The 25742-nt window shown below is 60.0% G+C and overlaps 10 protein-coding genes and 1 non-coding gene across 11 annotated transcripts; 6 read left to right on the forward strand and 5 right to left on the reverse strand.

Annotated features, from left to right (window-relative positions):
• Positions 1-455: 455 nt before the first annotated feature.
• Positions 456-1485, forward strand: TRAVEDRAFT_27040 (ThiJ/PfpI). Its single transcript, XM_008036602.1, has 4 exons — positions 456-632; positions 696-949; positions 1006-1230; positions 1292-1485. Exons 1-4 carry the CDS (start codon positions 530-532, stop codon positions 1388-1390), a joined length of 681 nt encoding a protein of 226 aa, XP_008034793.1. The 5' UTR covers positions 456-529; the 3' UTR covers positions 1391-1485.
• Positions 1486-1680: 195 nt separating this feature from the next.
• Positions 1681-2747, reverse strand: TRAVEDRAFT_162636 (RNA-binding domain-containing protein). The gene is made up of 4 exons (XM_008037220.1): positions 2474-2747; positions 2141-2405; positions 1981-2080; positions 1681-1927 (listed from the first exon to the last, which is right to left on the reverse strand). Exons 1-4 carry the CDS (start codon positions 2711-2713, stop codon positions 1750-1752), a joined length of 783 nt encoding a protein of 260 aa, XP_008035411.1. The 5' UTR covers positions 2714-2747; the 3' UTR covers positions 1681-1749.
• Positions 2748-3194: 447 nt separating this feature from the next.
• TRAVEDRAFT_117731 (longevity assurance proteins LAG1/LAC1) lies at positions 3195-4422 on the forward strand (the record flags this gene model as incomplete). Its single annotated transcript, XM_008037221.1, has 4 exons — positions 3195-3638; positions 3700-3990; positions 4045-4269; positions 4324-4422. The coding sequence occupies 4 exons, from the start codon at positions 3195-3197 to the stop codon at positions 4420-4422; spliced, it is 1059 nt and encodes a 352-aa protein (XP_008035412.1).
• Positions 4423-5151: 729 nt separating this feature from the next.
• On the forward strand, positions 5152-6165 carry TRAVEDRAFT_44269 (ESCRT-III subunit protein SNF7; the record flags this gene model as incomplete). Its single annotated transcript, XM_008036817.1, has 5 exons — positions 5152-5389; positions 5478-5655; positions 5737-5851; positions 5931-6042; positions 6110-6165. The coding sequence occupies 5 exons, from the start codon at positions 5152-5154 to the stop codon at positions 6163-6165; spliced, it is 699 nt and encodes a 232-aa protein (XP_008035008.1).
• A 1224-nt stretch (positions 6166-7389) lies between these two features.
• TRAVEDRAFT_162648 (NIF-domain-containing protein) lies at positions 7390-9370 on the forward strand. Its single transcript, XM_008037222.1, has 4 exons — positions 7390-8473; positions 8523-8639; positions 8693-8807; positions 8881-9370. Exons 1-4 carry the CDS (start codon positions 7439-7441, stop codon positions 9012-9014), a joined length of 1401 nt encoding a protein of 466 aa, XP_008035413.1. The 5' UTR covers positions 7390-7438; the 3' UTR covers positions 9015-9370.
• Positions 9371-9853: 483 nt separating this feature from the next.
• Positions 9854-9925, reverse strand: TRAVEDRAFT_t46. Its single transcript has one exon. It is a non-coding gene; the product is annotated as a tRNA-Cys (tRNA).
• Positions 9926-9985: 60 nt separating this feature from the next.
• Positions 9986-12041, reverse strand: TRAVEDRAFT_162651 (MFS general substrate transporter; the record flags this gene model as incomplete). Its single annotated transcript, XM_008037223.1, has 9 exons — positions 9986-10326; positions 10380-10520; positions 10583-10699; positions 10757-11365; positions 11418-11430; positions 11481-11566; positions 11624-11731; positions 11785-11804; positions 11856-12041. 9 exons carry the CDS (start codon positions 12039-12041, stop codon positions 10140-10142), a joined length of 1467 nt encoding a protein of 488 aa, XP_008035414.1. The 3' UTR covers positions 9986-10139.
• A 471-nt stretch (positions 12042-12512) lies between these two features.
• TRAVEDRAFT_69800 (alanyl-tRNA synthetase domain-containing protein) lies at positions 12513-15403 on the reverse strand. The gene is made up of 7 exons (XM_008037224.1): positions 15239-15403; positions 14780-15162; positions 14366-14682; positions 13340-14305; positions 12938-13289; positions 12849-12873; positions 12513-12784 (listed from the first exon to the last, which is right to left on the reverse strand). The coding sequence occupies exons 1-4, from the start codon at positions 15369-15371 to the stop codon at positions 13627-13629; spliced, it is 1512 nt and encodes a 503-aa protein (XP_008035415.1). The 5' UTR covers positions 15372-15403; the 3' UTR covers positions 12513-12784; positions 12849-12873; positions 12938-13289; positions 13340-13626.
• A 573-nt stretch (positions 15404-15976) lies between these two features.
• TRAVEDRAFT_143238 (MFS general substrate transporter) lies at positions 15977-18121 on the forward strand. Its single transcript, XM_008037225.1, has 8 exons — positions 15977-16214; positions 16267-16286; positions 16342-16449; positions 16636-16734; positions 16793-17014; positions 17073-17573; positions 17626-17766; positions 17827-18121. Exons 1-8 carry the CDS (start codon positions 16017-16019, stop codon positions 18008-18010), a joined length of 1473 nt encoding a protein of 490 aa, XP_008035416.1. The 5' UTR covers positions 15977-16016; the 3' UTR covers positions 18011-18121.
• Positions 18122-18415: 294 nt separating this feature from the next.
• On the forward strand, positions 18416-22586 carry TRAVEDRAFT_162659 (glycoside hydrolase family 2 protein; the record flags this gene model as incomplete). The annotated part of the gene is made up of 22 exons (XM_008037226.1): positions 18416-18571; positions 18625-18655; positions 18708-18826; positions 18880-18899; positions 18953-19052; positions 19110-19195; positions 19252-19268; positions 19321-19655; positions 19717-19849; positions 19908-19944; positions 20009-20127; positions 20185-20231; positions 20293-20386; positions 20447-20461; positions 20520-20732; positions 20793-20871; positions 20933-21007; positions 21063-21111; positions 21175-21218; positions 21280-21397; positions 21582-22018; positions 22073-22586. The coding sequence occupies 22 exons, from the start codon at positions 18416-18418 to the stop codon at positions 22329-22331; spliced, it is 2583 nt and encodes an 860-aa protein (XP_008035417.1). The 3' UTR covers positions 22332-22586.
• A 150-nt stretch (positions 22587-22736) lies between these two features.
• TRAVEDRAFT_27049 (uncharacterized protein) lies at positions 22737-24220 on the reverse strand. The gene is made up of 5 exons (XM_008036603.1): positions 24105-24220; positions 23898-24037; positions 23648-23832; positions 23464-23552; positions 22737-23382 (listed from the first exon to the last, which is right to left on the reverse strand). Exons 1-5 carry the CDS (start codon positions 24160-24162, stop codon positions 23291-23293), a joined length of 564 nt encoding a protein of 187 aa, XP_008034794.1. The 5' UTR covers positions 24163-24220; the 3' UTR covers positions 22737-23290.
• Between the last annotated feature and the right edge of the window lie 1522 nt (positions 24221-25742).

The raw sequence follows: 25742 nt of genomic DNA on the forward strand, positions 1-25742 counted from the left end.
TTATACTGCTTTTTTGGAGCTTCGCGGCGGCGCGCCGCCGCGACTGTATGCACATAGAGCAACTTTAGCTCTTCCTGGTCGAGTATACATCCTGTACCTCGAGCGTATTCCTTCTGAAAATATCTAAAACCACTCCAGTACATTACCAAAATCTGTCGCAATGTACTGTACATTTTTTTGAGCGCATGGGGCTAGTTTGTGCCCACCGAGGCCGTCCGCAACTTCGCGGGGGTGCACCTAGAGAGATCACGTGCGGTAGAAATGGTCTCGTAACCTGATTCTAGGGTTGGCTTTGGTCTCTAGGGGCGGGCGCTTCGGACCAATTCAGAGACCAATTTGGTCGGGTCCTTGGAATCGCGCTGTATCCATATCGTCATGCCAATCCATCGTCGCCCATCGCGAGCGTGCGCGCACCCATGGGGGCCAGCCTATATAAGAGGCTGAGAGATTGCGAGGAGGCCAGCATCGATTCCCTCCACACTCGCATCCACCACCTCAACTTCCTTCTAACTCCCACCACTCACCCGACATGCCGTCCAAGCGCATCCTCTTCGTCTTCACCTCCGCCAACAAGACCCTCACGGGCGCCCAGACCGGCTGGTTCCTCCCCGAAGCCGCGCACCCCTACAACGGTACGCGATCCCGCGATCAGGGCCACATCCCCACACACGCTAATTAATCCCTTGCCCTGGTAGTCCTCGCGCCCAAGTACGAGATCGACTTCGCGTCGCCGGCGGGCCCCAACCCGCCCGTCGACGAGGGCAGCGTGCAGATGTTCCCCGACGACGTGAAGTTCCTCGAGGACCCCGTGGTGAAGGAGAAGCTCGCGACCGCGAAGAAGCTCTCCGAGGTCAGCCACGAGGCCTACGACGCGGTCTTCTACGTCGGCGGCCACGGCCCCGTCATCGACCTTGCGTCGGACCCCGTTAACATCAAGCTCGCCTCGTCTGTGAGTACATGGGCCTTTGAGCGGGACACGACGGGTGCTAATGCGCATGCATGCAGTTCTTCCAGGCGGGCAAGATCACGTCGGCTGTGTGCCACGGTCCCGCTGCGATTGTCGGCGCGACGGACGCGAACGGCGTGAGCATCTTCAAGGGCCGCAAGGCCACTGGTTTCTCGGACCTCGAGGAGGTGCAGGTGGACAAGGTCAAGGACGTGCCCTTCCTGCTCGAGACGCGCATCAAGGAGCTTGGTGGCGCGTACGAGAAGGCTAAGGACCCCTGGGCGGTGAGTTTGCACGCGGCGCCACCGATCTTTGCGCGACAGAGACTGACGGGCTCATTTCTAGGCGCACGTTGTTGCCGACGGTATCCTGATCACCGGCCAGAACCCCGCGTCGGCGCACCCGATCGGCGAGGCCATCGACAAGGCTCTCTCTTCTGCATGAGCTGGGTAACAGAAGTGGACGGCCGTGTACATATACTGTAAAATAGCGAGACGGAATCGCCATAATACACCAATCTCGACATCGTGTTTCACTCACCAAGACATCGTGCGTGTCGCACTCACCGTCTTATGCCTGGGTACGATGCACACGGACAAAACTGTGCACGATGCCAACGTTATACGTACGGATGAGTTTGAAATCATCACGGAACGGCGCTTCTGGTGCATCTACTTCTGCTGATTTACAGCAATTCGGCGTGTACGGAACGCTGTCAACTCCATCAAGCGCAAGGCAGAATTGCGCACAGCGTCTGGAAAGCAACGTCCTGAGATACAGATTACACGGCGTAGAGTACAAAGCTAGATATACGAAACAGACATCACCCATCCCTTCTTGAGCGTGAAGCCGTCTAGGGCATCTTTTGCGACAGTCGCCAGGTCGGGCGACTCGAATGTGACATACGCCATCTTGGCCTTCTGTCCCGCGGCGTTTGGTGTGGGTGAAGGGACGACCTGGACGGAGTGGAAACCTTGGTACCTGGAATTTCGGTTAGCACGATCTATCACCTTCACCACAGACGATGAACGTACTGTTGGAACAGCACCGATAATACATCGTCTGTCACCTCTTGTGGTAGGTGGATGCACATGAGCCGTGCCGACGGTTGTTGAACGGCCGCAGGAATCTGACCTATATCGGCGCGCGACGTCAAGCTCCTGCAAGCGCTGTGAAGGCACGCGATATGCGTACCATTTGCGGGAGCAGCCTGCTTCGCGGCGCCCTCGTCATCGTCCTCAATCTCCATCTCCTCCCCATCGTCGTCGCTATTGTCCGTCTTCTCCCGCTTGGACTCGCGCGCGTCCTCGTCCATCCGATCGTCCCGCTGCCGCTTCTCCGCGCCGTTCAGCCCGCGCGCGTTCGGTGCGTTCTTCACGTGGATCGACGTCGGCGGCACAAAGTTCGGGTCCTCTCTCCGCAGGGTCGCGTACGACTTGGTCTTTGCGTACTCAATGTGCTGTAGCGGCCGCGCGCACGTTCACATCAAAGGGAACGACATGCAGGCAGCGTTGAGACGGGGCGCACCATTGGCTTATCGTAGAAGACCGTACCTTCGCAGCCCCTCAGTGCGGCGGTGGCGCCTGCGAGGTCGGAGAAGACAAGGAAGGCCTGGCCCTTCATTTTGGGGCCCTTGAGGGCGACTACATCGAGGATGCGGCCGTAGGTGGTGAAGAGGGCGTAGAGCTGGGCGCGCAGCTCCTCCTTCTTGACCTTGTCGTTGAGGTTTTTGATGTAGAGCGTGGTATTGGGCTGCGTGGAGGACATGGCGGCAGGAGAGGGGAGCGGTAGCCGAGGCAGGGTGAGGAGGACTGGACGCGACGCGGAGGAGATGGCGTTCAGTAGACCCAGTTAGCGCCCACGGGCGCAGTTCCCACGGAGGGCGAGGACATTGACGCCGGCCGCGCGCTGGGTAACCGAGCGAATTTGTTAGGCGCGTGGCCCGACGCCCGTGCGTGTTTGGGGATCTTTTTGGCCAGCGCAGAAGTGAAGCCGTCTTCTGTCCTCTGTCCCTATCGTCCCAGCCGACTCCGCTGCGGGACACACTCCGCTCCCTCCTCACGACCTCCTCGTCCACGACCCGCCCCACCTTCCCCCCGTCCCCGTCGCGTCTCACCATCAAATTCGCGTACCAGCGCCCGCACGCCGCTCTCTGCTTTATAGCACCTCGGGCCGAAAACCACGCGCCGCGACGTCCCCCACCCTCGTACATGCTTTGCTGACGTGACGACTGTGTATACCACCCGCCATGAACACCGACGCGGCCCCGGCGTGGCTGCCTTCATATCTCGTCCCCTTCTTCACGCTCTCCTACCCCACTGCGCGTCCAGCCAACCCAGACTCGTTCCCGAACTCGAACTACTACGTGACCGGCCTCCTCGATGGCTGCATTATCATCACCGCAATTGCCGTCATGGCCGTCCTACGTGACGCGACGCGTCTCTTCGTCATGGAGCCCTTCGCCCGCTGGAAGCTCGGCCGGGACCTGCGGCTCTCCAAGCAGAAGGCGGCGGCGCTCGCTAACGGGAAGGCAAACGGGAATGGACATGCAAACGGGAACGGCCATGCCGCATACGCGAACGGCTCCGCTATTTCAAGGAAGGAAGCTAAGAAGATGCATCGAAGCGTGATTCGCTTCGCCGAGCAGGGCTGGTCCGTCGTTTATTACACTGCTCAATGGTCCTTCGGCCTGGTAAGCTATATTCGCACGTTCTGCGCCTACTACCCACTCATGAGCTTTCTGTCGATCCCAGTACGTTCACCGGAACTTCCCTACCAAAGTCCTGAACCCTATCAACGTCTGGCCCGGTTATCCCCATATACCCCTTGCCGGCACCGTCAAGTTCTATTACCTCCTACAGACCGCCTTCTATATGCACCAGGTCCTTATCATTAATGCGGAGGCACGCCGGAAGGACCACTGGCAGATGATGACACACCATGTCATCACCATATTCCTCATGATTGGCAGCTACTTCTACAACTTCACGCGCATCGGCTGTCTCATCATGGTTCTCATGGACTGGTGTGACATCTTCCTTCCGGTACGTCTGCAGCTTGAAAACGTACTGTACCTCCATTGACCCGGAGGGACACAGCTGGCGAAGATGATCCGTTACCTAGGACACACAACAGCTTGCGACGTCGCGTTCGTGGTGTTCCTGATCTCCTGGTTTGTTACGCGACACGTGCTCTTCATCTTGGCAATCAAGGCAACTTGGGACGCGCTGTATATCACTCCTAGCATATGGGATCCAATCCGCGGACAGTACATGACGAAGGAGATTTACATGACGTTCATAGCTATGCTGGTAGCATTGCAGGTATGTGCTGCATTTCCGCCGCGCTTCGGACGACACTTACACTCGTGATGTTAGATTATCCAATTGATCTGGTTCTGGATGGTGTGCCGGGTTGCGTACCGGGTCGTAACCGGCCAAGGTGCGGAGGACACACGGAGTGATGACGAAGAGTGAGTGTCCCTCCCGCGTCTCGCTTGCTTCTGGCCGCTCACAATTCCGCAGTGATGACTCGGATGACGCCAAAAAGGACGACTAATTTATCTTTTGTAGAGCCCATTATTAGATTGCTCCCTCTAATGTTTTGTGGGTCTATTAGGTCGCCGCTAGCCCGGGACCGAAAATACGAATGCACAGGCGTTCTGCTGGTCTTTTTGATGTCCGAACTCACTGCGCTCAGATCGCTGGGGTGATACGGCGTCGGCGGCTTGTCGCTTTCTGTCTGAGTCCGCCGTCTGGACTTTGAGTCGAGGCGCTGTGCGCCCTGACACGGTCGGGTTTGGCGGTGTACCGCTTTCGGGGGTATGTGGCACAGTACCATCCCCGAGGCCGACACACTGGAGTGAACTGTCTTTGGCAAGTTGAATCACCCCTCGTAGCTGCTAGGGCGCGCCCTTGTATGCGTGCTGCTCTTGCGCGGTGCTGCTGCGTCTGCTTCAAGAGAGCGCGAGAGACTGCGCGAAGGAATATGCTCGAACATACTCGCCTTCCTTATCGGGCGGATCGAGTGACCCCAGTGACGCTCTCGTCAGGCGGCGTAGTGCGCGGGCGCCTCCCCCTACACTCTGACCAACACCCGCTGCCACTCGCTCTCGTGCTCGCATACCCTCCCACTCTCCCCTTGTACCCTACACACGGACCCTACCCTCTAGACATACGCACTCGGACGGACGCCGGGACGACATGATGGCCGGGATCATGAGCTACTTTGGCGGGCGGCGCGACCCGAAGCAGTCGTCCCGCGACGCGATAGTCACCCTCCGCCAGCAGCTGCAGATGATTGAGAAGAAGGAGGAGTACCTGCAGAAGAAGATCGAGGAGGAAGTGAAGAAGGCTCGGGCGAACGCGGTCTCGAACAAGGCTGGTGAGCACCCCGCCCCCTTGTCCTCCCTGCCGCCCGCCTCCTCGGCCGTCATGCTCATTAGTGTGTGGACCTCATTTGGCAATCTTTGCACGCGACTTGCGGCATTGCAACTGCACTTGAATTCTTGGCTTGTGTGCGCATGATACAGCGGCGACCGCGGCGCTGCGGAGGAAGAAGGTGACGGAGCAGGAGCTCGACCGGCTGCAGAACACGCGCTTCCAGCTCGAGATGCAGGTCAACACGCTCGAGTCCGCGAGCTTCAACGCTGAGAACATGGCCGCGATGAAGAAGGCGTCCACTGCGCTCAAGGATATCCATGGGAAGCTGTGCGTGCCCTCCCCCCTCCCCGTCTGCGCGTCCCGTATATGTGTGTGCGTGTGCTAATCCTAATATGCTCGTTCGTGCAGCACGATCGACACCGTCGACCGAACGATGGCGGACATCCAGGAGCAGACACAGCTCGCGAGCGAGGTCTCGGAGGCTATCTCGTCCAGCACGTATGCGGGCGTCGAGATCGACGAGGTGCGTGTTCCACCATCATCCTGCGCCCCGTGCGTCCGGGGTGGGCGGCTGACCCTTGATATGTTTCTCTGTCTCGTAGGACTCGCTCCAGCAGGAACTTGCCGATCTGGAACAGGACGAGCTCAACGACCGGCTCATGGGCGACCACGTGCCCGTACACCATCCAGCAGGGCCGAGCAGAATCGAAGACAGTGCGTTAACATTCTTGATTGCTCTTTCGATGTACAAGTGGGCTGACGTACGCAGACCGGCATGCAGTGGAGGACGACGAGGATGCGCAGCTCAAGGAGCTGCAGGCTGCACTGGCCATGTAGTCGCGGTGACCCATATACACACGTTTCTTGGACTCGACCATCCCATTTTCCTCTCCTCGGCTCGATCTGCTCGCCTAATGACTTGTGTTACATTATGACCCCGGGCCTTTCCCTTTCGCCTCCCCATGTTCTACTAGTTGCTCTCTCTCCCGACGAAGCGGTGCCGCATTGTACTTTGTCCGCAGCCTGATATGCAATCACGAGTTCCGCATAGATCTACCTCTGGAGCATTTGCACGTAGAGTACGAGAAGCAGGACTGGAGAATCTACCAGGAACGACAACGTGAGGGATCACGTAGAGAAAGTATGTCTGCCCCCATCATTTATAGGTAAACCCTGTGAACGATGTCCTGAGCAGAAACGCAAGGGGTTCCGAGTGGCTGAACTCGCGTTGCAGCGCTACTCTTCTTTGATCCGGACGGACTCACTCACCTGGGACGGGTAGTACCCGTTCCGCCTCCGTCTCCGACGAGCAGCGACCATACACTGGGCTGCACGGAGACAGATGACAGTGGCATACACTCACGCTAGTTTCGACAGCGATAGGTCCGCCCATGACGCCCCTGCTCGGGAAATCCGAGCTGCGGTGAAACGTAAGAGGCAGCAGGTGCTAACTCAGATGACAACGGACCTAGGCCACCCACTGTCACGGGCAGATGGCGATAGTAGGGCATGCATACAAAGACAAGCCTGAGGGCACCGAAGCATCCGGAGCAGAGATGAGAACGAGCACAAGGGGCCGGGGAGATAGACGAGGCCGAAGGAATGAAGAAGCTGTTCGAGAAGATGCTGCGTTATCATCTTGAGAGTCCGATGGCCTGTGTTCTCCGCAGGGATTGCCGGATGAGAGAGAGAGACGGTCGATGGATCGCACGTTGGCTGGCGATTGGGATGCACGTGTAGAGCATCGATCCATGGCAGAGACGCGGATGCGGACAGAGACGCGGAACGGTGAGAGCGCGGAGGCAGCACGTTCAACGGAACACAGCCCTAGAGTGGCAATAAACAAGGCGATATTGAGTAAATTGAGGGATAGAAAAGGCTGGGGAGATGGGGTATGGGGATGATGAGCGCGCTGGAGAGACCCATGGCTGGCGAGTGGCTGAGGCGAACTCGCTCACGCGCTGACGGCCGCGGCTCGTGGGCTGCGCCGGTCGATTCACTCGATTGCCTTCACCGTCCATCCACTCGTCTTCTCCACCACCATCCTCTCCTCCTCGCTGTCCTCGACCTCCTCCTTCAGGCCGCCCTCCTCGGCGTCGGCCTGTCGCACATGAACTCCCTCTCATACCTCTCCCGCCAGTTCGATGTCTTGGCCTCTACGCGTACGCCACCGAGCACCCCCACCTCCGAGGACGCCCCATTGCTCCACGAGAGCGAACGCAACACCAGACTCAAACGGTCGGGATCCACGAGGTCCTTCCTTGTGCCCCAGCCTTTGCATTCCTCAGGAGGATGGACCCTGAAGAGGTCCTATTCATCTCCTGCCGAGGTCAACCCGAGCACCCCGTCTGCCTCCACTTCGTCATCTCCCCTGGGGCCGTCCATCTCCCGCAAGTCCTCGCGCCCCCCTTCTCGGCGACCGTCTATCTCCTCCCCGGAGAAGGCGATCTGCCCTAACGGTGTGAGCGACTCGCCCCTGGTCAGACGTCTCGTCTTCGTGCGCATCATCCTCCAGCTCTGGCACGCTCTCCTTGCAGCCGTGCGCGGCTTAATGAGGCAGGATGCCGCAGTAACTGTGCACATCGTCGACGCCGCCGTAGACGACAACTCAGATGAGGAGGAGAAGGACACCGAGGACGAGAGTAGAGACGAGAAGCCACCCCTGCCGGTACCCCCATCTGTATTACTAGATTCGCAGCAACCTCCGTACCAGCCCGCAATCCCATCCCCCCTGTCGCACCATCCACCCGCATCAGCACCCTCAGAGAAAGTCCCACCAATAACGATACCCTTCGCCGTCGTCGACTCCGACGAACGGTTGCCCTCACTTGTCTCCTCAAGGTCCCAACATCCCACTCTTTCCACGCTGACGCCCCCAGCTTCAAACCGGTCCAGATCAATAACGCCTACGCCTCCCTCGAAGCAGACAACACCATTCCATCTACCCAAAACATTGGTATTGGACTTGGACGAAACGCTCATCCACTCAACCTCGCGACCCATTCCCTCTGCCGGCGGCTCTGGTCTCTTCGGCTTCGGCGGGCGGAATAAGGGTGCGGGGTACACTGTCGAGGTGGTACTGGGTGGCCGAAGTACGCTGTACCATGTGTATAAGCGGCCATTCGTCGACTACTTCCTGCGGAAGGTTAGTGCCCGGTTCCCCGCGCGGAGCCATAACTCAAACCCCCTCGCAGGTGTCGCAATGGTATACGCTCGTTATATTCACGGCCTCCATGCAGGAGTACGCCGACCCGGTCATCGACTGGCTCGACGCCGGTCGCGGGATTTTGGGGCGCCGTCTCTTCCGCGAGGTGAGCGCGTCCCCGCACGTTGTTCGGGCTCCTCGACTGACGCGCCTGCACAGTCGTGTACACAGCTCCCTAATGGATCATATACCAAGGACCTCTCGATCATCGAGGCGGACCTTTCCCGAGTCTGCCTCATAGACAACTCGCCCGTCTGTTACAACATTAACGAAGGTCCGTCCGTCCACCAGCCCGGCTGCGCCACCGCCGCGATGCACCGTACTTACGCGAGCGTTCCCTCCCACAGCGAACGGCATCCCGATAGAAGGCTGGACGCATGACCCCCACGACGAGGCGCTGCTTGACCTGCTCCCCGTGCTCGACTCCCTCCGCTTCACGCGCGACGTCCGGAGCGTTCTCGGGATCCGCGGCTTCTCATGACCCCCGTGTCGGTCCTCGCCGCCATCGCGCGCTGGGGCTGGGGTTGGGGACGCGCGTGAGACGGTGGGGCTGACGCCCGGCCCGCGCTTCTTCCACCCCGTACGCTATCCGCTTTACGTCTTGGGCCCGTCGGTCGGGTATACAGGTCTCGTTCGCTCGCCGTGTTATTGCAGGAACTATCGTCGCATCTGCTAATTATTCCACCACCACCCATCCATCCCACCTACCCGCTTCCTGTCGATTTTGCATTCGCACCCCACACCCCATCCCTCATCCCGCGCCCCCTCACTCTCCCCCTCACGTCGCTTTCAGAACCCGGTCCTTTGATCAATGATGACAACGCATCGTCCACGTCCCGAGCCACCTACTCGCACGCTAATTGCTCACAAGCGGCCAGCTGCTGCTGTATATCTGTACGTACATAACGCTCCGGCCAAGAACACATCTCCGCGCACCATCGCGTTCACCTCACAGCAGTGACCGATGACGTCTGCGCACTTCCCGCGGACCCTCATGGCGAGTTGAAGACTACCTGATTGGCACGTTTGCAGAGGCCCTCAGACCTCTTGGGGCCCGGTTAATCGCCACGCTATTGGGCGCACTTGGAATTGGCCATCCTTTTGGGCGCACTTGGAATTGGCCATCCTTTGACAAGTACGTCTGACTATGTTTTCGCCCTAACCACCGAAGTAAATTTGTCCAAACCAATGGCCATACATTATCAGTGGGTGTAAATCGCATGAACGTACCATATGTGCCGTATGTGCATGACAGCTCGTGGACAAAAGCGATTTCAGTGTAGGTCCCACCCACAGGGCGACTCAAACAAACAAAAATTGAGGCCCCACCGTGGTTCGAACACGGGACCCTACGATCTGCAATCGTATGCTCTACCACTGAGCTATAGAGCCGATAGCATTCTGGTCAGCTGTCAGCTCTCAATCGCTTTGGCAGTATCCTCATCTCCACCTTGACTGCCCAACGTTACAGTGAACGAGCAATATTCCTTCGCAGAAACGTTGAGGAAGCAAGACCGCGTCCCTCAGACTTCATATAAAGTGCTCTTACATGGACACCGCTGTGTCCGCAATTTACACTACTCATACAGCAACATATACACCCGGCTCAGATCAGGTACCGGAATCCCTTCTCCTTCACGCCTTTCTCCTCTTCCTCCTTGTCCAGCAGCCGGTTCAGATGCGCGAGGTGCAGCTTGAATATGTAGCACATCACGATCGCGCAGCCCGCCGTCGCAATGCAGATCGCGTACGAGTTGCGGTACGTCGGGCCCCACGCGCTCGGCCACACGTATCTGCGAACACGGGTTAGACGAAGGACGCAATCGATGTACAGCAGGTTACGCACGAGCCAGCAACGTTTCCGAGCTGCGAGAACGCGTTGACGAGGGCGACCGCGACGGCACGCTTCGACGGCGGCCGCGGGAAGGAGTTGCTGACCCACGTGTAGAGCACGACGAAGCCCGCGTACGACTGTGCCATGAGAAACCTGTGCGGATATAGACCAGTGTGAGATATTCGGAGGGGGCTCGATGAGGTGCATCGACGTACAGGGAGACGTATCTCGCCGCGGTGTTCATGGTGCATATGGCGATGATGAACCCGACGATGCCGCCGAATATGGGCACCGTGATGTGGTAGAATCGCTCGCCCGTCTTGTCCGAATGTCTGTACACCCCGTCAGCGACAAATATTTATGAGACGTTTGAATGAAGGAACACGGACCTGGACACGGCGAACGCCATGATCGCGGTGAACACGAACGGCGGGGCGCACAGGAGCAGCGTGACCGTTGGGTCGAATCCCATCGTCGCGCTCAGCGTCGGGAAGTACGCGTTGAAGCTGAGCGCGACGACCTGCGCCGTCATCGCGAACGCCATCCACCACACCTTCCAATCCTTGACCGCGAGCCAGAGACCGGTCGCGTGCCCGCCTGTCTCCGTCTCGGCTTCGTCGCCCACCCCCGCGTCTTCTTCCATGCGGCGCATGGCGAGCCGGCGCTCATCCTCACTCAACCACCAGCGGCGTGTTGTCGCGGGGAAGTCGGGTAAGATGAACATGGCGCAGAGCGCGACGAACACCGTCAGCGCGCCCTCGATATAGAAGAGCCAGCGCCAGGCGGCGCGCCCGAGCTTGCCGTCCATGCCATCGAGGATGCCCGACGCGATGAGCGCGCCGAAGGCATTGGAGATGATGTTGCCGCAGTATAGCAGCGCCGTGCGCGTACCGAGTTCGCTGCGCTTGTACCACTTGCTAATCAGGAAGAGCGAGCCCGGGAAGAAGGCTGCTTCGACGAAGCCGAGGAAGAAGCGGGTGAGCAGCGCGCCGACGAAGCTGGGGGATTATGTCGGGACGTGCTGATAGCGACATCGAGTAAGGTGCTTACTCGTTTGTGATACCTAGGGCAGGGGTTAAATGGAGAAAGAGACGGTGAAGGCAAAGAACCTGCCTGTCAAGATGGAAATGGTCCCCCATATCATCATGCACGCTGGAAGATACAGCGACGGTTTGCCGATGTAATTGAGGAACATATTCCTTGGGTGGTGATCAGCGTCGTAGACCTAGTAACAGGAGCAAAGGTGTACCACTTACGAGGGTATTTGCATGATGATATAGCCAACATAGAGGATCGAAAGCAGAGTCGCAAATTCTTGACCTTGAAGATGCAAGTCCGCCTGAAATCCACGGAGTCGCGCTGCCCTGGATATTTTTCAGCATGCAGCATGATATGGTCTCTAACAAATATACTGTACCCAGCGTTATTGCGGTCTACCTGTGGGTATACCGTGAGTATCCGGCACGAAAATAGTAGGCAAGTACTCACGTAGTTCAAGATATAGATGACAATCAGGATGGACATCCGCAGGTCAAGCTTGCGGAGGAGCTTGCGCTCCATCACCTTGCGCGCCTCATGTCCTCCGAACTCTGCGTCGGGATCGTCTCGCTCGACGTCTGCGACACCTGCAGCAGCAGTCTTCTCAGCAACCGAAGAGGTCCTGGAGGATGTCATCCCGTCCTTTGGGTCCAGGGAAGGCAGATGCCTGTCTGCGAAGGTACCACAGCAATGGGGCGAAGAGCACAGGGTGGAAATTGGGCGACCATGCTTGCTTTTGAGGCACTCCAGAGGCCCAAAAGCTCCGCCATGCTGCCGTCGCGGGAGCGGAGAGGCATCTGCGGTGGTCACAAGGGCCGATGATGCATACGCAGAAGCGCAGGTGACGGCAGAAGAGGAAGAGCACTCAGCTGAGGGCGCGCGCCGAGGATTCCGCCGCGGCAGACGCGGTGAGTGGGCACGCGCACGTGACCGACGCGAACGTTGTTTACGCGTTGCGTGCAGCCACACCCCAGGCGCCCGTCCCTTCGCCTCCGACATCCGGGCTCCGCTTTGTTGCTCGACGCCATCTTGGCTCTGCTCCTTGTTCCATCTCTATGCCCATTTGACCGCTTTTCGTCTGTGCTTTGCTCTCTGTGGCCTCTTTGACGCAGAACGACGTGTGGCGAAACCATGGGGGATGACATCTCAGATCTCCACCTGTCGGTCCAAGAGCGCATACAGCTCGCCATCTCCCGGCTGCCCACCCTCACACACGTCGATATACCCTTGAACGACTCGTGTCCCATATGCCTCAGTGCTTTTGATGCTATTTTGGAGGGAAAGGCGGTGGAGGGCGCGAGGGGAGAGACCCCTGATTCGGACGAGTTGGCCGGAGTGACCAAGCTCGTCGCCTGCGGGCACATCTTCTGCAGAGCATGGTACGTTCACTGTCATGGTTTCAGCATGTACTAGCAACTAGCGGTACTTATCGGGCTCCCTCAGCTTAGTAGAATGGATCAGAGGTCGCGTAAGTCCCGTCCAATACCCGCTCCGTCTTTCTCGGAATCCCTCATGCCCGTGCTCTTCCCCAGCACGGAAGCTGCCCCTCTTGCCGCAATGTCTTCAGCAGCATCCGGCCTGCATCCGACTCGGACAACGAGTCCTCCGACGGCGACTACGTCCCCGGAGATGATGAAGAAGACGACGAGGACGACGGATTCTACGACTCGGACTTTATGGAGACCGAGTCCGCGTATGACGACATGGACATCGAGGACGTCGACGCGGACGTCGACATCGACGACGTAGACGTCGCCCCGTGGGACGACCACGCACGGGACGCGAGCATGGACAACTGGGGGCTGAGCGACGGCGATGGCTCCGAGAGCCTCTCCGAGGTCGAGGTGCTCGCCCTCAGCGGCGAACTTCATCCCGAGAACGACGGTGAGACGCTCTGTGCTTGTGCTGATACGTGCCGATGCTGACTGCAGTAGATGCATCGGTGTACAACGGCGAGGCCGAGGCGTCCGGCTCGCTGCAGGCCCCGGAGGACGACTCCGCCGAGCCGAAGTGAGCGCTCTCGCACATCGCGAGGCCGCGTGTATCTACCCTGCGCCAGCACGAGGACGAGGACGGCCGGCGTATACAGGGATCATGTTCAATACCGGCTTGTTGTACCATATTGTATAATCCAGACGGCCTCCATCTATGTCTATGCCTATAATATAACATTCGGATTGACTGTACGACTTGTACAAACTCCTCTAGTTCGCTCTGCCCTCTAGAAGTCCAGCGACTCGAGTATGGTCGCAACCGCTGCACCCTCACGGCCTTCCTTCCAAACTCCAGTAAACTTCCCACTCCACCGCGGTCCCTTTCCACCGCCCTTGACGTTCAGCTTCGCCTTCAGCGCGTCCCCAGCCTCCTTCACCTTCTTATCGTCGCTCCCGAAGACCAGAACGACCGTGGTGCTAGTGGCCGTCTGCGCCGACGGCGCCGACGACAACACGACGAGGTACGGCGCCGTCCCATCCTTCCTCGCAACCTTACCGACATACGCACTCGAGATAGCGGACAAGAACCCAAGCGCGTTCGCCGCGTCATCCGTCCTGTGCCGATACAGCGCCACGCCCCCCTGTCCCTCCGCGGCAGTGGCGGCAGCGAGCTCCGCAGCGACGGCCGCAGCGAGCTCCGCCTCGAGGTCCTCGACGCGCTTGCTCGCCTTCTTGCGCTCGTCGACGACCTGCTGCACGCGCTCGGGCACGAGCGGCGCGCCGCAGCTCATGATGCCCGCGGTGCCCGTGAGGAGCGCGTGTGTGGAGGCGAGGTGCGCGAGGAGCCGCGGGCCGGCGAGGAAGTAGAGGCGGACGCAGGAGCCCGTCGAGCGTGCGAGCGTCTCGGTGTGCGGGAGGAGGAAGAGCTGTAGGTTGTGGATCGTCGGGAGGTGCGTCCCGCAGCATCTGTGAGAGTCACGATGTTAGGATGGCGAGTTGTTCACCGGACGACGGCGGGCGGCTTACGGGTTGCGGTCGATCCCGTCGATGACTACTGTGCGTTTCACGCCGCCGGTGTAGTCCAGGGGGATACCGACACTGGGGCCGCTCATGACCTTTGCATTCGGGTCGAGCTCCTCGACCTCGATGTGCACGCTGCGGCCCTCAAAGACAAGCCTGTTCGCCTCCTCCTGGACATACGCAATCTCGTCCGCGGACAACGCACGCGCGACGTCGACATAGCACGGCGCGGGGGACGCCGTGAGCGACCACGCGAGCGTGTCCACCTTGAGGTCATGCTCCAGCACGGCCGAAAGCAGGTGTTGAGATGTGTGCATGCACATCTATATGAAAATCAGGCACGCCAGATGGAGATCCGCACATGGAGCCGTCAGATACACTGCTTGTTCGGGTGCACGTAAGGTGTGGGTCCACACTTACATGGTCTAGCCGTCGCTTGTAGCCCTGCGCTCCGAGGGAGACGCCGACGACGGTGCCGGGGGCGAACAATCGCAGGGCGTCCTCCGTGCTCTGCTCGGGCTTCAGTCGGACATAGTGCACGGCGTGCCCGCCGTGCCGCTTCGCCTCGACGACGTCCCAAAGCTCGCCGTCTGCGCTCGTGAGGAGCCCGACATCTGAGGGCTGTCCCCCACCCTCGGGGAAGATGACGGTGTCGTGGAGGATGACCTCCAGCAGAGGCGCGGTCGGTGCGGGCGCCGCAGCCTTCTTCTTCTTGCCCTCACGGCCGTTGGACGGGGGCGCGGACGACTGGGCGACGCGGCAGCTCACGGCGGTGGTCGCGAGCTCGCGAAGCAGCGGATCACCTGTAAGAAGGCGGGCGCGGCGATCGAGCGTGAGCGTGCCTTGGCGTTAGGAAATCAGAAGGAACACGGCACGGACGCTGGCAGGCGAGGAGCCCCACGGGGATGGGTTGCAGCGGGTCGCTTGGGATGACCAGTGTGTCCGAGACGATGCGGTGGTATGTCTGGGGGGTGACCGAGGGCGGGCTGAGCGAGGCCGTTGCTGTTGCCATGGCTGAGGTGCTTGCGCTGCAGCTTGTGTGCTGTGCTGTCAGGGCTCTCTTGGGGTGTTTGTGCTGGCGAGAGCTCACCCGGTGATGTGTAATCGAGGACGAGCAGTTGGGAGGCGGCGGCCTGAGACTCGAGTGACTCGCGAGAGTGTTCCTGCCGGCTATTTGCTAGTTCCTCCTCCACCAAAGAATTTCCCTGATCGATCAGTGTCGGCCGATCCCCACGGACCGTGCTTCCGAGGGTAACGTTGCAGCTCCGACGCGAGGCAATGATGGCCGGCGTCTGGCCGCGGCGAAGCGAGTGCCTTGGTACGAGCGGCGCTTGACGGAGCCGAACATTGCAGGTCCGCGTGGGCGCCTGCGCGGGGGCGGGGCATGCGGGATGATATCGGGAAAACCGTGCTTGAGTGGACGAACAGAGCGTCCCCCCAGTCTCCCCGCCAGAGCCCCCGCATTCCCCGGGCCCCTTCTCCGCAATCTGTCGGTCTGGGGTGACGACGTCGAATATGGCGCGCAGACTCCCCCGCCTCGCCCTTCTCTTCGGGCGCTCGTCTGCGGGTTATAAACCCATCCCCGTAAGCACGACCATTCCTATCTCCCTTTCCCCGGAGTTCCTCACCTGCTCGCTCGCCTGCTGCTTTGCGCGTCATGTCTTCGCCCTCCCTGAACGAAAAGGACCACGACGATGTCGGCATCGAGAACAGGCGCGACGTCGAGGCGGACCTTGCGCATGCCGTCGACGAGGAGTTTGGTGGTCACGAGGCGAGGCAGAAGCTCGAGAAGAAGCTCCTTCGCAAGCTCGACGCCCGCATGTCCATCCTCATCGTCATCTACATCTTGAACTACGTGAGCAGTCTTGCCTGTTACGGCGTTCACACGATACTAACTTTATCAACAGATTGACCGGAATAATGCATCGTATGTGTACCTGCTATGCGCGAGAAGTACGCGCATCCTAACAGTGTCCGTGCAGTGCTGCGCGTCTACGAGGCCTGGAAGATGATCTCCACCTCAAGAACCAGGAATTCAGCACCCTGCTCAGTATCCTCTACGTTGGATACATTCTCATGCAGATCCCTTCGTAAGTGCGCATTTACTGGTTATACGGAGAATTCGGCAGGCCAGCTGCCCCGTCGCTCTATGCGCACCAGTCATGGCGGCTGCGGCGTTCTGCGTCCACAGAATACAATTGGAACCGCTGGCCAGTTTGGTCGTATAGTTAGTGTGTCATTCGCGCAATTCACCATGCTCACTTCCTTTCTTATAGGAACATGTTCTTGAACTACATCGGCAAGCCCTCAATCTACCTCCCATGCTGCATGATCGTCTGGGGCATGATTTCCACGCTCACCGGCATAACCAACAAGTAAGTCACCGCCCGCTTATCCGCACTCCGTGGGATCACACTTACCAACCCACCCTAGCTTCATCGGCGCCCTCCTCACGCGTTTCTTCCTCGGCTTTGTGGAGGCCGCGTTCTTCCCCGGCGCCCTGTTCCTACTGTCGAAGTGGTACAAGCGCTCGGAACTCGGCATGCGCACCGCGATCCTTTCTTGCGGTAGTCTGATCAGTAATGCGTTCGGCTCCCTGATCGCATCCGGAATTCTCGACGGTATGGAGGGCAAGCTTGGCCACGCCGCCTGGAGGTAAGTCGCCTGAAGGCACGCTTAGCTGGGCTCCACTCATTGCATACCCGAATTCTAGGTGGCTGTTCTTCATCGAAGGCGGCCTTACGATGTTCTTCGCCGTGCTCGCCATCTTCATCCTCCCGGACTTCCCGTCCACCTCGCACACATGGCTCAGCCCGGAGGAGGTGCGTCTCGCCGAGCGCCGCATGGAGGAGGACGTCGGCGTCGGTGACGAGGAGCAGACCGAGGCCGCCGGCCAGATGCACGGGCTCGTTCTCGCGTTCACGGACTGGAAGGTCTGGTGGCTCGCGCTCGCGCTCACCAGTCTGGTCGTCTCGCTGTCCTTCAACGCGTTCTTCCCGACGCTCAGCGCGACGATGGGCTACAACCCGACGATCACGCTCCTGCTGTGTGCGCCGCCGTGGGTGTTCGCGACGATTGTCGCGTTCTGCGTGTGCAGACATTCGGACAAGACGCGTGAGCGGTTCTGGCACATCGCGATCCCGCTTTGCTTCGGTATCGTGGGCTTCGTCATCGCTATCTCCACCATGAGCCTGGCTGCGCGTTACATTTCTCTGTGCGTTTTTCACCGTGTCCATCCCTTGGTCGAAACTGACGGTGCTATACAGGTTCCTCATGGCTCAATCCTACGCTGGGTTCATTGTTTTCCTCACGTGGATCAGCAACTCGATACCCCGCCCACCATCCAAGCGTGCCGTCGCGCTCGCCTTCATCAACGCCTTCTCGCAACTCGGCAACATCGCCGGATCGTGAGTACTCATTTCATCCATTCTGCCAGTCATCGTGTCTAACCGCTCCGCGCTCCCCAGATACGTATGGCCCAAGAACTGGGGTCTCAGCTACTCGAACTCGTACGCGATCTGCATATCGACCAATGGGCTGTGCATCATTATGTGCTACGTGTTCAAGAAGCACCTCGAGCGGGAGAACGCGAAGTTCGCGAAGAAGGAGCAGGAGGAGGGCCGCCCGGCGGGCTTCCGCTACCTTGCATGAGCTCTGCACGATATCTGTTCACGTCTCACATTTGCTATGACCAGTGCTGTACTACACGCTACTACACGATACTGTACAATTAGTCTTTTACACTATTCATGGGCCTTGCTCTACACGCGGTGCAATATTTCCGCATGTTAAGGCACTTCTATGTACTGACTCCGGGTCGACGTCGGGTTGCCCTGTGCGCACGGTGGCCAGGTCCGCGAAAGCCGGAAAGCCGCGCGATCGCAATTATTTACGCGACGGGCGGCACGGACGCGCCGCGCCCCCGCGGGCTATCCTCGGCACTCTATCTTGCTCTCATCCCATGGGCAGGTGACTGGGGCGGGCCTGCTCGTTCAGGTTATAAGCATAGGCGTGTACTGCGAAGGTGCGCACTATCTCAGACCATCTTCGATGACCATGCCTGGTGTCAATTCTAGGGAACTCAATGAGGGCTGGACGTTTACGCAGGTCAATGGCGGCGACAACGTACAAGTGAGCGAGTGGCTGCCCGTGCAGAGCTTCCCTACCACGGTACACGTCGAACTCCTGAACCACAAGAAGATTCCGGATCCGGTGAGTCGGAAGCGACGCTTGTGGTAGTTGGGGTGCTAATGGGGTCTGTCTAGTTCATCGGCTTGAAGGAATGGGATGTGCAATGTGCGTATGATACCTCGCATCGGGCGCATGATACTGACAGACTGGTCTTCAGGGGTCGGCGAAGCGGCGTGGGCGTTCAAGACCACATTCACCGCTACAGAGGGGGAAACGGAAGCCGACAATTTCGACCTTGTCTTTGACGGCTTGGATACGTTCGCGGTCGTGGAACTGGTAAGTGTGACATCTTTCCATCGAGCCGTGTGCGCATGCTGACATTTTTACAGAACGGACACAAGATCTTGGAGTGAGCTCTCATGCTTCAAACTCCATCTACCGATTTCTGAATGCGGACCCAAGAACGGATAACCAGTTTGTAGCGCACAGGGTTCCGGTCAAGCAATATGTCAAAGCGGGCGAGAACGACCTTGTGCTCACGTTCGAGAGTGCGTTCCGCAAGGTAATATTGATCGAGTCCTCTTCAGTGTTATCATTTACGATGTTCATCACCTTTTAGGGGCGAGAGATTGAGGAACAACACGAGAAACTTAACCTATGGAATGGCGACTCGAGTCGACTCCATGTCCGTAAGGCGCAATACAAGTACGTGCCTATTTATCCGTAAAACTCCAATCGTGTCAATAACCTCCGTAATGCAGCTATGGATGGGATTGGGGTTCGTTCACATGCAAAGGGCTTGCCAAAGTGCTGCTAACCGTTTCACATAGGTCCAGTCCTCATGACCGTCGGTCCCTGGAAGCCCATCCGGCTGGAGACCTACAGCCTCCGCATCTCCGACGTTGACATCCGCCCGCGGGTGAACGAGAAACTCGTTACCAATGTGGACGTGTCCTTTGAGCTGTCAAGGAGCAGCGAGTTCGTCGCGGCGGTGCATATCATGGACCCCGACGGCAAGATGGTCATCGGACAGAGCAACATGGTGATCAAGGGCGACCGCGCGGAGGCACACTTCAAGCTCTCAGCCGGCGTGCTCGAGCTCTGGTACCCTGTCGGATACGGGAAGCAGCCGATATACAACGTCGAGATCAAGATTATGGACAAGGTGACGTCGATGTTACGTAGGGTCTTGCTGCATCATGCTGAAGACGCAATGACGTGCGCAGGATGGTCATCTGCTGGACTCCAAGTCCCAGAAGTTCTCGTTCAGGCGCGTTCGCGTGGTGCAAGAAGAGCTCGAGGGTCAAGAGGGCCGCTCCTTCTTGTTCGAAGTCAACAACATTCGTATTTTCTGCGGTGGTCGGTATCCCACAGTCCCTCCCTCTCATAACATCACTCACACGTGTTCGATGAATAGGCTCTAACTGGATTCCCGCCGATTCATTCTTGACAAGGTGAGAATGCCAGTCGCTCCATGTGATACAAAAGCAACCGCTAAGTATGGCTACACGCGCGCAGACTTACGCCGGAGAAGTATCGGCAATGGCTGCAGCTGCTCGTGGACGGTAACCAGAACATGATACGCGTCTGGGGCGGAGGCATCTACGAAGCTGACGCTTTCTACGATATTTGCGATGGTTAGTTCTTCCTCAGGGTCATGTTCACCCCGAGTTCAGGTGCTGACCTCGTCACAGAACTTGGCATCATGGTTTGGCAGGACTTCATGTTCGGCTGTGGACAGGTATACACGCCGGCGGCAATTCCACAACCCAAACCAACAGCAACTGACCTTCTCGAACCAGTACCCGGCCTACGATTCGTTCACGAAGTCCGTCGAAGTCGAGGCTGAGCAAAACGTGAAGCGACTCCGGCACCACCCTTCTATCGTGATCTTCGGTGAGCATGTTCACTCACACGGCCTCGACGTCGCGCTCAATCCCCGTTGATCCACTCTAGCCGGCAATAACGAGGGTACGTCCGTGTCCATCTTCATGAGAAAGGCCACAGTATCGATCGACGATGGTCGCAGATTATCAGGTCGCCGAGTCGCTCAAGCTCGAGCTCGACTATTCCGATGAGAAATCCGATTTCAGGAAGACCAATTTCCCTGCGCGATACATCTACGAGAGGCTGCTGCCGTCCGTCGTCGAGCGGCTGTGCGATATCTATTACCATCGCAGTTCTCCATACAGCGGCTTTGGGAAGGAGACGACCGACAAGCAGTATGGCGACCTCCACCAGTGTGCGTCGTTCGCCAATGTTCAACGTCCTCGGAAGCGAGCTTACTTTGGGTGTAATTCAGGGAACGTCTGGCACGGGTCTCAGGAACCATGGCACAAGTGGGACGTCCTCGCCGGTCGCTTCGTGTCTGAGTTCGGGATGTGAGTAGATGTCCGGTGGGTGGGATCAGATCCGTGTACTCACCGTCCTGGCGTTGTGTAGGGAGGGTTACCCCAACATCCGGACGGTCGACTACTGGCTCGGCGGCGACGAATCAGAACGATACCCCCAGTCTAGGTGCGTTTAATTGAAGATGCACCCACTCTTTACGTACCGATCGTCCATCCGTCAGGACAATGTGCAACCACAACAAGGCGGACGGCTTCGAGCGCAGGCTGGAGGTGCGTGCGTACGGCTGCCGTGGGAGCCGCGTGCTCACTTGACCCGCCCGACGCGCCCCGCAGCTGTATCTCATGGAGAACTTCAAGCACGCGTTCGACATCGAGAGGTCAGTCGCCGCGCCCGCCGTCGCACGCACAGTCCGCTGACCGCGCCGCGCGACGTCCCAGTTACGTGTACTACACGCAGCTCATGCAAGCGGAGACGCTCGCGGCCGCCTACCGGCTCTGGCGGCGCAACTGGAAGGGCAGGGGCAAGGAGTACACGGCCGGCGCGCTTGTCTGGCAGGTGAGCGTCCGCGCGACATTGATTCTGACCGCTCGAAGCCTGGTCGGGTGGTCTGCGTGGGACGCGCCCCGCCCATGCGGGCAAGCTCGCGTCCCAACGCAGCCCACCCTCCACCCCGGCGAATCAGAGCTAGCCCGCGCTGACGCCTTCTTCTCCCCCTCCCGCACCTTCCTTCGCGCGGCAGATCAACGACTGCTGGCCGGTCACGTCCTGGGCGATCGTGGACTACTTCCTCCGCCCGAAGCCGGCGTACTTCGCGATCAAGCGCGAGCTGCGCACACACACCGTCGGCGTGACGCGCACGGAGCGCAAGACGAGCCCGGACGCGCGCTCCGCGGCGACGTTCACACTCGAGACCGTGCTCGCGGTGTGGGGCACGAACAGCGCGCGCGAGCCGCGCACGGCGACGCTCGAGGTCACCGCGTTCGACCTGCACTCGGACTGGACGGAGCGCTTCACGCGCGAGGCCGTGCTCGCGCCGAACGCGGCGACGGAGCTCTGGGAGGGCGCGCTGCCGGGCGTGCCTGTGCGCACGTCCCTCAGCGAGGTCCCGCGCACCGTCGTCGTGTCCGCGCGGCTGCTCGATGCCGACGGGTCTGTGCTCGCCCGCACGTCGAACTGGTACGTCCCTTTCTCTCAAGCTCTCCCTGCGAGCTGACCACTGACCATCCGTAGGCCCGAGCCGTACAAGTACATCAAGTTCCCGACGCCCGCCGAGGTCGGGCTGCGCGTCGCCGTCGCCGCCGACGGCGCGTCCGTCTCGCTTTCCGCCAACCGGCCAGTCAAGGGCCTCGTGCTCGACGTCGCCGGCGCAGACGCGACGTGGTCCAACCAGGCGCTCGACCTCGTCCCCGGCGACCCGCAGGTCGTGGCCGTGCAGGGCCTCGCCGGGCGCGCGGTCCAGGCGCGGTACCTCGGGGACGGCTCCGCATGAGGAGCCGTCGCGGACGGGCAGGCGGACTCACGCTGACGTTCCCAGGAGGCGCGGGGTGTGTTGCGGGTGCGATGTGGGCGAGACGTGGGCCGCGGGCGAGCCGCCTGGACGGTCTTGTGGGGGTGCGGGCGCGCGGAGAATTGAATGGGTGCTTCGCGCGAAGTAGCCGTGCCGGAGATGAAGGCAGCACGCGCTGGGATCTGTACATGTACAACACGCGGGAGCGGCAGCCGAATGAATGTCAGGATATCCAGGAACGCATTGCACGTACCTCCGTGCGTCGTGGCGGGAGTCTGGACCAGGCAGACAGGCGGGTTGCCCGGTCACCCGATGCATCTGCAACAAGTGGACAGCCCGCTGTTGGTCGGTGGTGGCGCTCACTAGCAGCACGCGTCGATCGGGGGAGACGTAGAGTAAGCATTTATGGCGATTACGGGTTTCTGGGGCGCTGTACACGGCGGAACGCGTCCCGGGGAGTGGGAGTAAGGTAGCGGGAGACAACAACGGGGAATCGTACATGCTGTACACAACACACAGCGGACACGGATGGCGGGAACGGCGACAATGCGAGGGTGGGGGGACAGGGCGAGGCGCGGGGACGAGGCAGGGGTGGGTAAGGGAGGCGAGTGTCAGTCGCAGTCCGGATATACAAGAATGAATACTGCAACCCAAAGATAGCGATGTGTCAGCCTGGACCTGGACAGACGGGCAGACTGCGGCACGGAACACAGTGTGAGATGAAGAGGAGGTCAAGTGGGGGGCACGGGAGGACGAGAGGGCGAAGGAGACCCAAATGAGGAGAAAAGTGACGGTGCCGGAGAATGCACGAAAGTCCGAGGAGAGGAGATACAGACCATTAAGGAGGTGTATGTGCGGGCGATGCGGGGCGGTTTCTATGGGTGCTGCGGGCTTGAGTGCTTTCGGGACGGACGGGCGGGCAGGGATCCATGCGAGCGGGTTCACATAATGATGCACTTGCTGGCTGGTGGCTCCTGCTTGTTATTTGGCTGCCGCTTCTCAATCTGTGCGAGACAAAGCTCGAATACTTTCGCTGCGGGATCATTCTTTGGGTTAGTTCCGCGCCGCATAGGGGAGGGCTCCGGGGAGCTCGGGACGCGGGGGGCGGACTCACAGACGTTGGTATTGTTTTTCGCGGAGGTTTCGACAAACGCCGCGTCCAGCTCCTTTGCAAGAGCCTTGGCATCGTCGTCCTCGACTTGCCTACAAAGACGCGCGTGAGAAATGGAGGACGGCGCGCGGCGCGGGCCAAGCGCGGTGGACTGTGCAACGGCAGTGTGGCTACGGGGGAAACGCACCGGTTCGGCAGGTCGATTTTGGAGCCTACGATTACACAGGGAATGGAGTTCATGCCGCAGAAGTTGATGATCTTGTCGTACACGATGCGGACCATGTCGAATGACTTGCGGTTCGTGACGGAGTAGACGAGGACATAGCCGTGTATGCCTATCGCGTGCTTGGAGTTCAGAATTGTGTACTCGTCCTGTGCGCGCGGCGTCAGTGTGCGGCGCGCGGGTGGCGGGGAGAGGGGGGACGGTGCGGGCGTACCTGGCCAGCGGTGTCGATGATGTCACAGTCGTAGTCCGCGCCGTTGTATGAGACGGTCTTGTTGAAGACGGACTCGATGGTGGGGTAGTAGGACTCGACGAAGTGGTTCTGGATGAACTGAATAACGAGCGAGGACTTGCCTGTGGCGGGGGGAATGGGCGCGGATGAGGGCGCGGGGGGCGGAGGACAGGGGCTGGGCGGACGCACCGACGGAGCGGGAACCAAGGACGGCAATCTTCCTCTTCTTCAGGATGTCGTTGGCCATGGCGAAGAGCGACGCGGGGGGTGGGAGTGAGTGGCGGAGGAGGGGGGAGGGAGGAGAGGGAGAGGGAGGAGAAATGGACGGGAGAGGGACGCGGGGGAGGGTTTATGAAGAGGGGGACCCCGGATGGTTGCCGTTTTGCGAGGGAGTGATCAGCCGTAAACACAGTTTCTCCGTTCCGCTGTGTGCGCCCGCCTCTGCTCGCACTCGTCGACCGCGACCACTCATCAATCGCCCTGCTGCTGTTCGCTGCTGCCCCGGCCCAGCCCGCAGCGCGCTCTTTAGCCTTTAGCCACCCGCCCCAGCCTCATCTCCGCCGCCCGCCAAAACAGGCACCGCCCACATCCCACCCGCGACCCCCTCGCTCTTCTGGCCCTCGTCTTCCCCGACGAGCACTCACAGCGCCCGCCGTACGTCTTTACGTCCACCTGCTGCTCGCCCGACTGCATGCTCCGAGCCGCTCTCACCGCGCGCGCCCTGTCCCCGACCCCTGGTCGGCAATCGCACGACTAATCCTCACGTACGCTCAGCCCACCGCGGTGATCTGGGTTCCCTGCTGCCTACCACCATCACCACGTTCGTATTTTCTCATCTCCTCATCGTCCAATGGCCTGCCCAATCGATCCTCACCGTGCCCCGGGCCGCCGGTCTCGGTACGCTTCAATTTTTGCTCCTGCTACTGTTCCTGCCTTCCTATACGCGTCCTAGCTCGTCGCGTTTCACTTCGGATTCCACGGACGCCCACAGTTCCCCTGCTTCTCTACTGGCCCAGCCCGCGAACACACGAACTACGCGCGACGGCATCCTGATAACGCCTTGCCGTAACACCTGCACGCCTACCCACAGTTCGCGAACATCCTCCGGGTGAAGCCCAGCACCGCGTACCTCCAGCTTGTCAGGCGACCCCACCCCCGCATTCGTACTCCAAAATCACAAGACTTCCACATCGAGCTCTCCTCCTCATCAGCCGCGCACTCCACCCGTTGGATGTCGCTTTGACAGCCATCAAGCGCGCCATTTACGCCGAGCCAGCCTCCTCGTTCTGCCGTGCGCACCGCGCACCGTCCAACCGGGAGCAATGGCACACGACGGGCGAGCGTGGTGCACCGCGCGGGCCGCCAGGCGCTCGCCCCATCGCCCATCGACCATCGTCTCCGCACCCCCACCGCACCCCCGAACGCAACCAGGCGCGATGAGCCCAGATAACGCGGTGCGCGAGCCTGCCCTCGACCCGGGCTCGCGAGCTCGAAGCCCCCATTGCACCCCGCGGCTCAGGCAAGAAGCCCCGAGTGGTCACAGAAGGCCCACCCTAATGCCCCCCTCCCCCCGGGCTGCTTCCCGCCGAATCTCAGATGCCGGATTTACGCTCGTCGAGCGAGCCCTCCCCCTGCTTCGCGTCCGCGCGCTCGGGCCCGGTCTCCGCACGGACGCACCCCATAGGCCCGTCCGGTAGCCACGCGGCGCGCGTCGCTCAGCCCAACGCTGCCCAGAACGCCCAGTGACTGCCCGCTGCGCTGGCAGGACGCGCAGGGGTCGCAAATGCGGCCGCGACGATCCGGCGCGTGCAGAGCGGGGGTGCGAAC

This window comes from Trametes versicolor, assembly GCF_000271585.1.
Source record: "Trametes versicolor FP-101664 SS1 unplaced genomic scaffold TRAVEscaffold_3, whole genome shotgun sequence".
NCBI lineage: Eukaryota > Fungi > Basidiomycota > Agaricomycetes > Polyporales > Polyporaceae > Trametes > Trametes versicolor.